The sequence below is a fragment of the Coenobita brevimanus genome, chromosome 71 (assembly GCF_032717465.1).
Source record: "Coenobita brevimanus isolate Jiangsu-jjx chromosome 71, ASM3271746v2, whole genome shotgun sequence".
In the NCBI taxonomy this organism is placed as follows: domain Eukaryota; kingdom Metazoa; phylum Arthropoda; class Malacostraca; order Decapoda; family Coenobitidae; genus Coenobita; species Coenobita brevimanus.
The window spans coordinates 44,749,152-44,762,762 of NC_137024.1; the positions used below are offsets into that span (position 1 = coordinate 44,749,152).

Genomic DNA, 13,611 nt, shown 5'->3' on the forward strand with positions numbered 1-13,611 from the left:
CTTCAGTTAATTTATGCTGCTACTGTTTCTAATTACAGTCACTAAGTGTGGTTTAAGCTCGAAGTTATTACTTTTATTTTACAAAGCTAGAAAATATGTGATTCCATGTGATTAGTTATCTAAACTGCACGGGTGCCAGATGAATGCTGCCCCAAAAGCAATCATTATTCAACACGTTTAACTAACTTTTTTCTCAGTCTGATGTGAAGCTGTATATTGCATTAACATAAAACTGCATACATCCACAAAATAAACTCTTTCAAGGAATATTCCTCTACGGCTTTCAAGTTCCAGGATTTCTCTCATGCAACACAAAAATTAATTCACAAGTTTCCTTTATCTTTCCACATTGTTTTAATAACATGATTCCAAACTATGACATATGCACTACAGCACATCTGTGCCAATCAGTAGGACGGTGGCAGCAATGAGGAAGGTGGCATTACATGGGGTCAGGAAGCGCTAGCTAGCACCACTAAGGACAATGGGCAACACGCCTGTGGGTGCCTGGGGACCTTGTGGGGCTCTCAGGGGACAGCATGGCCGCCGCACGTAGGATTCTCTCGTGGTCTTCAGGGGAAGCCAACTGCAACAGCTCTGCCAATTTGTCAGCAGGGGTCCCAGGGGAGCCCGAGGGCCCCGCCAGAGGACCACCGAAGTCCCCGTGCCCAAACTCCTGCCCTCTGCGCCACGGCCTCACATACCTGTATGGTGGCACTTGTACACCAGGGGACCTCCAACTGGCCCTCACCACACACACCAACACACACCACTCACTGCAACACCCCACAACACCAACACTCCAAAGAAATTTCAGCACATGGCATTCTGCTGTGACGTTAAAATAATTTTCATCAATCTGTACTTATTACTTGTTCCTACGAGATTTCAATTACTTTCTTGATAAAGTCAAAATCCACTATCACCATTTTTCTTAACAACTCGCATTTACAACAGCAAATCAAACTAGTGTCAAAACATCGGCAAAATATACTTAAATGAACTTAAAACATCACATCAGAGTTCTTATATGACATCCGAAACTTCTGAGACCAGATAGTATAGAGAAACACCAGAGCATCTTAAAATTTTACATACAACTGACGGGTAATTTTGCACCACTTATTCATGCATTATATTAAACTTCACGAGACTGTAATACAAAGAAATCGAGTTTATGTTGAAATAATGTGCTCTTCATTTCTTTGGAGTCATCCTCGTTTAAGTAAATTTACTGGTACTTCAACAACTGATGTGACAACATCAAGTCTAAAGGCTACGAAAGCAAGAAGCAGAAAGAGACCCTTAATAGATTTAGATGTAGCAGTTTTTCAAAACTGTCCAGTCAAATTATGACAGTAGTGAAAGCAATACAGTACATTATATGCAAAAGATGGATTAAGGATTCTTGCATTAGTATGAGCTAGGGCTTGAATCATAAACACTCAAAGTATAAGTAATGTAGCAATACAAAATCCTCACATGACAGCATGCAGGTCAGCCACTATACGAACAAGGTTTATGAAAAGGCCAGTAACATAATACTTTACCGAGGGGTTGTGAGACACCGTTTCTTCGCGTCATTTAATCTAAATCTGCTTTTCTTTATGCTCTTAATAATGAACCTAATAACTCTAAATGCATTCATTATCGACGGAAAACTCGGTACAATATAATTCTAACAATGGTTTTAAAAACAGTATGGAATATGATATGGGAAAAAATAACAATAAACTGTAAACGTTCCGTAGTCTTAATATTGAGGACTACATTATAGGACATTCATTTTTTTTTTTTTTTTTTTACAAAATTCTACGAGTAATACCAATCTACATGTAAATATACTGCTGGTGACTTTCTTAATAAAAACTCGACTGTTACAAGTGAAATACTAGATTTGCGCCATTATGGTATTTCCATGATATCCTTCTATGGTTCCAATATACTGTAATCCCAAAACTGTTCTATAGAAAAGAATCGGGTCCATGGATAAATATGAGATGTTAAACTTACAAGACTTGTGTGGTGTTTATATCTTTGTACTGTAAGTACGGGTTACAACTTCACAGAACTAAAACATTCTCTCATCCAAAAGTGCAACTCCAGTATTACGAAAACGAATATTTCCGTTATATTTTTGCCACCGATAATTTACCTGATTCAGTTCAAGAAAAGCCTTTCAATGTTAGGATATTCACTTAACGACTTCCACTTTTAGGATATTCACTAAGATGATTTAACAATCAGAAAGCACTAAGAGAGTGCATACCTACGCCAATGCCATTAAAAAAGATCCGGATCCAGATCCGTAGAGATATTGTGTAGAACACATAGGATCCGGATCCGCCCCCAAATTTAATCAAATATTCCTTGACCCACGGTCCACTCCTCCACAAAATTTTATTAAAACATTGAAAGCTTTTGGAGATATTTTGTGGGATATACAGGATCCGGATCCGCCACCAAATCAATTCTTTCTTGACCCATGGCCCTCCCTTCAATAAAATTTCATTGCACTGCATTGAAAACTTTTGGAGATATTGTGCGGGATACTCCGGAACCGGATCCGCCCCAAAATTTAACAAATTTTTTCTTGGCCCATGGCCCACCCTTTCACAAAATTTCACTGAAATTAATTGAGAACGTCTGAAGATATCGTGTGGACAAACAAACAAACGTAGATGAATACATTACCTCCTCCAACTTCGTTGGCGGATGTAATAACAGATCTCGCCTTAGCAGAGATGGTAAGGCAGAAGCAAGAATTAACGAGAGCGAAGTCACTGGACCGAAAGGGTTAAGCAGTCGAATAATATTACTTAACCTTTCCAGCTCGAGGACGTAATCTTTACATAATTCTTGCTACCTCCCGACTAAATTGGTTTATAGCACCCTAGTGGTGAAAGAGTTTGCGAAGGCTATTATTTAACCCCTTCAGTTCGAAAATTTCTCCGTTACCAAAGTCTTGGGAAGCATAAATAAACATACCAAAGCCCGAGGTATACCAAACCACAGAGAACCAGCCTTCATTTTGACAACGATTTTATCTTCTTCACTACCATGACCTCTTAGTTTTTTTTTTTTTTTTTTTTTTTTTTGAGGGGGGGGGGCTTGTATTCTCCAAGCGATTTTATTCAGCTTGTGAGGCTTTTCGAACCGAAAATATTAAAAATACCCTTAATCTCTTAACTCATTAAAACAGTCGGACTACAACAAGAAGAAAAAAGTACCATAGGAATTAACGCAATCAACGTGATATAATTGTTCATTTTATTCCGGTTACCATGAGATTATTTTTAATCAATCTGAAAAGGATTTCTCATAACTGAGGGGTTGGTTAAGGCTATATCTAACTGTTCCAATTCGGAAAGCCTCCCATAAACTGAATAACACCATGAAAAGTTATCATGAATAGTTAATTTTTAAAATTCTTTTAGTAGGGGTAACAAAGAATACAGTGTACAATACGCAGCCTTGTTCATTATCTCTGGTGTTGTGCTTGTCCGACAGCAAAATCTTTATCCCGTTCCAGGTGTAGGTGCCCGAGGCAAGGGTTACGACATACTCTTGTCAGCCTGTGCTCCTAATGGTGATCGACAATTTCCAAACAACTCTTGGAGATTCGAGCCTATGAGTATGCAAACAAAGCCCATAACCGTAACTTCGACTGGTGCTTCAAACCACCATTATGTAAGAGGAATCTTTCAGTCTTTCAATACGATGACGATTTCAATATCATTCGCTACTGCATATAAATGGTAACTGCAAAAATAAAAAAGACCTCACAATATCAAATGAGTTAAAGGAAAATTATACTACTTATAAGTACCTTTACCTTCGTAAAGACAGTTATGGGCTACAATGCATTTTCTTGTACTCAATCACGTAAACTCTGGTACGGAAAAATGCCCATGGTGATTATACTACACCATATTCGATTATACAGTTCAGCTTCATCATTTCCAATCCCACCCCCTGAATTGTGGAAAAAGTTGTATAAGCGTACCGCACCACGATCAGTGCTTTAGCTGAATCGAAATATCATGTCACTGGTCGGCCTTTCACATTATTTTTAGTACACGTTATATGGAAGTTAACATCATGCAAATATTAAGTATGTTGTTTCATAGGTGTGTATGTACAAAAGAAAGAAAAAATGCAGTTAAAGTAATCAATTACTGCCCAACAAATGTCTGAATGTGTGTGTTTTTCTGTGTGTATCTTGTCTGCTGTTCATATTTCTACGGTTATGCTTCGTTAGGTGTTTGAATCTTTACAGAAATACACAAGTCGGGTAACTTTGTAAAGCTAAGTGTACAGTGAAGCATAATCATAGTAATATACAATTCAGGAGATGGATACTCATGCACTACCACGACATCTTGATCATACAGGATCCAGGCTGTCAGCTGATGTGCATAAGATCCAGCAGAATCTCATGCTCACAACCAACCAAAAATCAGCATAATTCAGTTACTCTCTCAACATACAGTTTTGCAGTACCTTGTTTCTCTCATTCAAACGCCATCAATTTTAATCGAATCTGGATTCTGCATAATGTAAGGAGTGTTGCATTTACTAAATTCAACATCATAGGGCAGATACCAATTACGTCATGCAATCATACGTGTTCAAAATTAATTTCTGATGTACTTAAACAAGAGGGTAATCATAGTGGTACTGTTGTATACTGATGTGGGGTACTGTAAACACCTAGACATATGAAAGTGGTCATTGCAAGTATGCAAAAAATTAAACTTGTAAAACGATGGAGCCGATTCCAACCACACCAGAGGACTTCCTTAGAGGCACTGTGGATATTTAACCATCATCATCATCCTTTTTTTAGCAGCTGTCATTGCTACTGCAGTACAAAAGAAATGAAAATACATTTATTAGAAGGTTACTACTGCTATGAATTTGACTTCCTATGAACTGCTGTACAAATGATCGAAAATACTGCTGACACTTGTGATGGAGTAGTGAAGCCTCTGGTGTGGGCAGTGACTCAGGATAAGGAGTGGTATTGGGGTGAGAGAGGGAGTTGTGCCTAGACGGACCCTTGGGACTCAGTGCAGGAGGAGGAGTCCAGGCGGTAATGGCGGTCAGCTTCGGTCTCGCTCATCCGGATCTCCTCGGAGCCTGAGGGTGACATGTGGCGGGAGGGATGGTGCTCCAGCTGCCTGATCAAGTCCTCCAGGTTGCGGATCCTGATGGTGCCGCATGGGGGCACCTGGTCATCCTCTCCCCCCGAGTCCGGCAGCTTCTCGTGGGAGGCCTTTAGTCTGGTGTACTCAGAAGGCCCCCCTACGGCAGCGGCGCCGGGGGTGTAACGGGGGTAGGTGTCGTGGTGGGCGGTGTGTAGTTCGTCCGAGGACATGGAGGCTCCCCCTGATCGGTGCGAGGCAGCTCTCTTCAGGGCGTCAATAATGTCCTCGTGGTAGCCGTTCAAGCTCTTCAACGTCCGCTCCACCTCCGAGACTTGGCACTCGGGGTCTGCATTGTTATCGCTCTGACTTAGGACGTCATTGTTGTCGCTCTGGGACTCTTCTCCCCACTTCTCCTTGTCTGCTGGCGTGAGGAGGCCATATGATTTCTTCAGGATTCCTTTCTCAGGTATCTTGCTTAAGTTGTTAGATGTTAGCTCAATGATCTGTGACACCGTCTCATCCTCTCCTGGAAAGATGGAGACACGTCACCTATATTTTTTCAGTCCCTTGCATGTGTTCACAAGAAATTCTGGAAACTAGTTCACTTCATTCTTTCTAGTGGCTTACACGATATCTCCCCATTTAATAATATGTACACTTAATGACGAAAAACTCTACTTATCATTTTTCAGTCTTCGTAAATATACTGTACAAAGTATATTTCATAATGCAAATGAAAAGAAGCCACACAATTAACTTTTTACAGAACTATATATTAGCAGAAGTTGACTTTTTAAAATACGATAGGGACGTGCCTTTCTTTCCAAGAGAAGGGTCTGGAGGGTTCATTCCTGGTGGCAATCACACGACACACTCAACCACTCCCATAGCCATCAGTATCAGCAGCATTTTTTGACGCTAGGTAAACTCTAGCAGCTCAACCATTTCGCTAATACTTTTGGCCAACATAAACTGATGACTAGGATTGGACTATTGACATAAAGGCAACAATACTACACCGAGAGCAGAAATAATACAAGCAAAGCATGAACTGGGAGTGAGGCAAATAATGAAGGATATACCGTAGTAAAAATCAAACAGTGATTTACAGTACAAGACAGTGATAATGCGAGATATGTTGTAACTCACTTTTTGCATCGTCAATTAAATGACTACTCGGTTATCAAACGTTTTATTATCAAAAGTTTTAAAGGCTACTGATTTTTATTCAGTGCTCAAATTTTATTATCCCTTTAAACTTAACCCTCCTCTACGGTCAAAATCCCACTGCAGAGGAAGTTGTGGGAATGTAAGGCGCATAACCTGTGAGGTAGTCGAACTGCTGATATTTACAGACAAACCCCCACGAATATCTAGTGCATGAAATTTTAGTTCTGACTACAGACACAGAACTAATAATTGAAAGTTCAGTTATTAACAAACGATAACTACCAATATACTGGTATTTACAGATGAATAACCTTCGTTGCATTAAAAATTACCTCATCGAAGCAGCATTATGGACAAGTGTATGGGTATGAATGCATTATCACTATATCGTCCTGCAGTACAAAGACAGACTATCCTGACAGCTGCAGCAGTACTTATTATTCAGTGAACAAAGACATACTCTAGGAGGTGAAGTTCTTGTCGAGGACGTGCATAACTGGACTAAGCCTCATTAATGAATATGAGAGATTTGCTTCCTTTCATAGCAATGGTTATAATTCCTTAATCAAGTTTGCTACAGTGTTTCATTCGGTTATGGGGCAAACAAACTTTTTTCACCTGTCAATATTAAGGTTTTGTCATATATGATGCAGTGTTATATCAGTTATGATATTCCAAACCTAACCTGGGTAAGACTGTAAGGAAAGAAAACCCTTCCACCTGGTACAGTTGTATTAACGGCACTGCCGCTATAAATGCTTGTTCTGGGAATCTAACAGCCAATCGATGATAAGACACGATTTTTAAAAAGGTTATGAGGGGATTTTTTTTTTTTAATACTGAGCATCAACACGTTCCTGTACACAATACTGGATTAGGTTGCCATGTATGTGATATTGGCAAATGACTTGTGATGGGTGGTTTATGGGTAATGGTAAAACAGGTGTAAAGCTCGTGAAATTTTCTTGTTGATGTATGAGAATTGACATTCCTAAACACTGTACTGCACCGTTATCAACACTGCATCCTACTAAATGCACTATGAAGCGAAAATTTGTATATTCATGGAAAAATCTACACATACCAATTCCGTCATGCACTTTAAAAATAGCTCGACTCCAAACTGGGAAAATATATAAAAAAGTGATGCAATATTTTGAAACAAGAAATTCTACCGGCACCTACATTACCATGATCAAGACTTCTGCACTGTATGTACATCGCCTTTCAATGAGTACTGCAACATCTGACGTAAAGTAAGAATCGACATGGAACAGCATTTTCTTTTTCTTCCTTTCTTTCATTTTTATTTTCGAACCGAGTGTTCTTAGTGCAATGACTCTTGTAACTCTTACGTACAATGATTAATGTTCAAAAGCAACCGTGACAATACATTTCAAAAGTACGAAGGAAAAAATGCAAGAATTCCTTGGTTTATGTCATAAGCTCATGCTGAACTTACAGTCCAAACTGTCGATGTTGCAATATGTATTCCATGGCTGATGTACACAAAAGGTATACATACATCAAAATCGTACATGATGAGAATACTGTGAACTAATTGTTCCACCAAAATACACATGACACCTGAATATGCTCTAGATGTTACACAAGCATATGAACAATGCGAATTCGTTACAACCATAAGAAAGGAGAAAAAAAAATGGAAGACTAAGTAATTTCTATCTTAAATAAAATTATTTATATATGATACGACTGAAAAAGAACTCCGATGAATCACAAAGTACTTTATATAGAAAGCATAATATATTTTTTAGGCTAAATGAATGATAATATATATTTACGAGATGTCAGCATTTCTAAATTAAAATTCAATATCAAGGATATGACACCATATGTCTAATAAACTTCATTTGTGAAAATATAAAAATGATCTCAGTTTTCTTCAATATCCCTGGCAATAAAAAATGGCAGTTGGCTTCGTGAATGAATCGAAGGAAAATTAATGTGGATGTATCAAAGGATGATCCCTACTGTTACTGTGAATATAACAATATCTCCAACAAAGAACTAAATAAAAATAAATGGATGGAAGATAGATCATGAAGACGGAAAATGACGAAACAGAAGGCGGGGAGGGGAATGAAAAATCAGAACTCTTAGTGGGTGCTAAGGAGGAGTTGGGAAGACTACACAGAAAATGTTAAATCTAGATACAAATAAGCCTCCATTTAATACCTGGTATATAAGAGGATCAAAAAAATTTATACAAGACAGAATTCAGGTGCGTCACCAGTATCATAAATATTCCCGTCAACCAAACATGTACAGAGATCAGAGGTCAACTCACTGACTGAAATAGGGAGTAACATTTCCACGATGATTCTGAAGTTAATGAATAATAATGTACAGGGTAAGTATCCGATATTTTATTTCTTGATACAATGTGGAAATGGTCTTCTAATTCTTATTTTCCTTCTTAAACTTTTCATTTAATTACTATTCTTAAAAAGTACCTAAAATCAGAATGAACGAATACAATGTTACTCTTAAGGAAGGTTTTTCTGGTAAATGGCGAATGAAATTATACGGAAAATTTTTAATAAAATATGTACAGTATTATCATAAAGCAGGATTGTATCAACTACATGGCAGGTGAAGGAAAATGTATAGCAATGGTAAGAACAGGGACAGCATTTCGACAATAAAGTCTTCACTATAAGGAACGTTAGCTGTGTTTTTCTTGTCAGTTATACTACATCTAAAAACCACTAACTCTCGAAATGAATGAATATTATGAATAACAATCAACTGCGCGTGGGTACACTAGTGTTAATACACAGGGATTCAGTAGGACATGATTCTGAATACAACTATGGAAGTGCAAGACGAAATGATAAAATAATCCAAAGCTACATGATACAGCAATAAGTTTAAGCTGTAACTTGGGTGATCCGGAATTTCCAATTATCAGTTAGCAGTGTACTATAAAAACTTTAAACAGTAGTAGTCCGAACTAATGCTGGTGAAGATGTAAAAAAAAATGAAACTGGTGAATGTACTGAACATGGAATTCACTGGTAAAGTACTGTAGATTAAAATAACATTACAAGATAAATGACGTGAAATGTAGTGATTGAAGCCAACCCAACTGCCACGAAAATAAATCCGATGTTATTGGTGCATATCTGAAGTTACTTCAATATATTATTCCTCAGTGAGGTTTACAATTTTATTCAAGATAGATGAACAAAAACACTGAAACGAACTCTAACAACTAAACGACAACGTTTGATGAAACTTATAAAAAAAATAAAATGAAAAAATAAATGATGAGTGAATGAAACTGAACAATGCAGCAGCAGTCAGCATGCAACTATACTAATAACTACAGACTAGGTGACACACGGATGTACAACTGTACAGTATGAACTTAATATTATATGTGTCATTTCTCTTTGCAAATATATATATATAAACTGCCTGTACAATGGATATTATGGGTAAGAATATATAACTACATTTGCAGAAACACATCAATAAACCTGCTCTCGTCTGCATACACCACAACGGAAACTGAGTATATATATATAGAGGAATAAACATATACATATACAAAAAATTATGGGCATTTCAGTACATAGGAATAAATGACAACATTCAAACAAACGCTGTATAATATCTAAGAGGAAAACCCTGAAGAATTAATGACATGATTAGATTTTTTAAAGTGTTATATTTTTTAATGTGAAAAACCAGTTACACTAGCTTTCATGGGCATAGCAGTGTGCAGAACTGATACAAGTACTAAATAAGACACACCTGCTGCATTATCGGATGTGCCAAACGTTGGATCTCCCCAAATTAAAGATATTTAATACCAACATGATTTTAGCACTGCAGTCGCTAAGCCAGTTACTTTATTGAAATACAAAATATGGTTGATTTCTGGTGGCTTTGCCTGATATTTTAGTGAACAGCGGAATATATATATATATATATATATATATATATATATATATATATATATATATATATATATATATATATATATATATATATATATATATATATGGTATTGCTGTTTCATATCAGACAGCAGAGGTGTGGCTAAGCCATGCATATGACAGTCTAAAATTGGTGGTAGTAGGTCACACCACCACCACTACTACACCACCAACAGATGGGAACACTGTATTTTGAACTTGACATCAACATACAGAATACGCGTGCTACTGACTATTACAATCGCATACAAAGTATACATTGTTTACCTATCTATTATCCAATCATTTATTACCCCGATAAGAGAGTAAGGGTCCGGGATTTCGCTGCTTAGTCCTGACATTTAAGGTGTGAAACCACTCGTTTTTCCCCTCAATGGTATTGTGACCAATATACCCCAACCTCCCTCGGATGTAATCTCTTATGGGCCACATCCGGCTGGAATGCCTTTACCAGCAGGACTACTATGGTCTGTCTGGTTATACGGTTACCACTCAACGTAGTGCAATGAGTTATTGGACAATAAGAAGCCACATGGCCTGTCAATCAATGTAGAAGCACTAGAAGGCAGCAATACATGAGGTAAGTGGATGATAGGTATTCCCACTTATCACTATATATATATATATATATATATATATATATATATATATATATATATATATATATATATATTTATTTATTCAATATTTCCGTGGAGTTATTTAACAATTAAATGAGATTATTAAGTTCCTTCCTCCTCACATAATATATATATATATATATATATATTTATATATAATCTCATCAGCCGTTTGAGTGTCCACTGCAGGACCGGCCTATCACGACCGAAGTGGGGACGATACAGCCAATGTATCTCTACCAAGTGGCTTAGGCTGTCTGTTAGAGATTGTATGTAGGGTGAGAAGTGCTTGTAAGTGTAATTGTAGTGTTGGAGTGACTTTGGATGTGTGTGTAGTCTGTGAACCAAGTGTTATCGGCCCGCGCAAGCCAAGTGGGTGCAAACATACATTATAGTATGCGACACTGGTTCAATCACAGCACCCCTTGTGTCCGCCAACGCAGTACGAGGGCAGAATAACGCTCCCAAAGTTTATTACCCTGGCGGGGCGCGAACCCTCGTTCTTCAGTGTACGAAAACGCACACTTTACCACTGTACCAGTCATATATATATATATATATATATATATATATATATATATATATATATATATATATATATATATATATATATATATATATATATATATATATATATATATATATATATATATATATATATATATATATATATATATATATGACAGTAGGATATACCTCATTCACTTCAAAAGTAGTAATGCCCTTGGTAATCAATTTGCCACTTCATAGTGCTTGCATTCCTCTTCGTTCCTAACAGGAGTAAAAGGTTCAAGAACTTGAAAACAAATAAGTATCTATTCTTCCCTACGCTCGGTGTGCTATACTGACGAAGTATTTGGAAGATTAAATATTACACCCTGCTTTTTTAACATCTATCGTAAGTACGTTTTGTACTTTATTTACAAAATTAGAAACGTTAGGAAGGTATCTTTTGCAACTCTTTTTTAACTATTATTATTATTATTATTATTATTATTATTATTATCATCATCATCATCATCATTAAGCGCCCATATCTTTGTCACAGAGTGATCCCAACACATGCTCCTAAGATAATTAAGATAATAACAAGGGATGGAAGGTATGGATGTGTGACTTTCAGGCGGTCACTATATCAGGATACACATGGACCCACCACACAAAGGAAAACGGACATTATGTTATAACGCCAAACGGACATTTAAAGAATGCAACACTGCAATCATCCTCGAGCAGGCAAATGAGTTCTCATATTTTTAGTACACAAGTACAGCAAATTGTACCAACAGGATAATATCTATGGGAAACATTATTTTTAAAAATAATGGTCCTGTAGAGGCAAGTCAGTTATCGCTACATCAATGACGACAGCGTTATACAAAAAAATTTGCATGTCACTGCAAACGGTACAATATACTGAACACGTATATTACTAAAGGTATTATCATACCAAATCATCATTTACTGCTAAAACTTAACAAGTCTACTCATCAGGGACGATATTTATGAAACAGATTTATATATGTAAATTACCGTGATACAGTGAACACTACCCACAAGCGTAAGAGCTGTGGTGGAGGGAGGTGGCTACTTACCTCTGGCGCCCCATACTCTCAACTCCACGTTTGGTTTCACACCTGTTCAATTTTGTCACTCGTCATCAAAGTTGCATAGTTTAGGTTAGAAGTTTAGAAACTAATATACTAGCTAGAACATACATTATGGGAAAACTACATACATATTTTTGGTGTGTAGCTATGTAGTTCCCTTAAGTATGAGAGTACGTACATTACATTATACATACACATATCTTTAATACCTATCTAGATTGCAGTTGCATATTGTATATATATATACAGTATGTCACGTATTCTGTATGTGGTAGAAACACTGTAATTACAAGCATCAACTGCTGCTACTTATAACAAAGGAGCCACAAGATTCAATACGTCCGCAGCAGTGCCCATATGAAGCAGCATATTCTACCCTGACTCAAAGTTATACTGACTTCATTCTAATAGTGTCATATACATTTCTCAGTCAACCCTGTTAACTGCAATTGGAATGAAGAGCAAAGATGAACGGAAGCAAGTTAACTCATGGATATAGTTTCTTGAAAAGATCATGATGAACTCTTTGCCCCAGCGATAGTTTGCAATAGAACACAAGAAATGCCATCAGACCAAGAAGCTAATGCATGCAAGTAATAAAACTATTGGAGTTATCTTCAAGAGGTAACAGCCTGCAACCAAGTGATGTTATCCTTTGCACTGGAAACAACAATGGTAAAATTATGATTACCTCGTTTACTTTGAGAAGTTAAAAGAAATTGAGTGAATGAAAGCTTTATCCTTCTAATATTTACTTACTGCAGCAAAATGCAGCATCTTAATGAAATTATAATTAATGCAGCAGAACTACAGCACAATAATGAAAAAAAAAAAATCAATAGACAGCTTTTAGAAAGAGCTATCGAAGACTTAATATACCTAGCTACAGAAATAATTAAAGGCAGTGGGTGAATGTGGCACTGAAAATGGGAATTGTTGAGATACAGTATAGGCGATATTTACGTGTTGGGGGGGGGGAGTGGGAAGGTGAATGTAAAGGACAAGTTTCAAGGCGTGATGACTTGGGGAGAGTGTAGAGGGAAGAAAGTACAGTATAATGAACACAAGAGGAACTGAATATTGTCGTGGTGAC

General features: G+C 37.1%; 1 protein-coding gene across 1 annotated transcript in view; it reads right to left on the bottom strand.

Annotated features, from left to right (window-relative positions):
- mmd (disintegrin and metalloproteinase domain-containing protein mind-meld) overlaps positions 1-13,611 on the bottom strand; it is a 540,350-nt gene that overhangs the window by 16,143 nt on the left and 510,596 nt on the right. Inside the window, exons 24-25 of the mRNA XM_080277960.1 lie at positions 5,061-5,676; positions 498-704 (exon numbers count right to left, since the gene is read on the bottom strand). Coding sequence (XP_080134086.1) covers positions 498-704; positions 5,061-5,676 — 823 coding nt within the window. The remainder of the gene's footprint in view (positions 1-497; positions 705-5,060; positions 5,677-13,611) is intronic.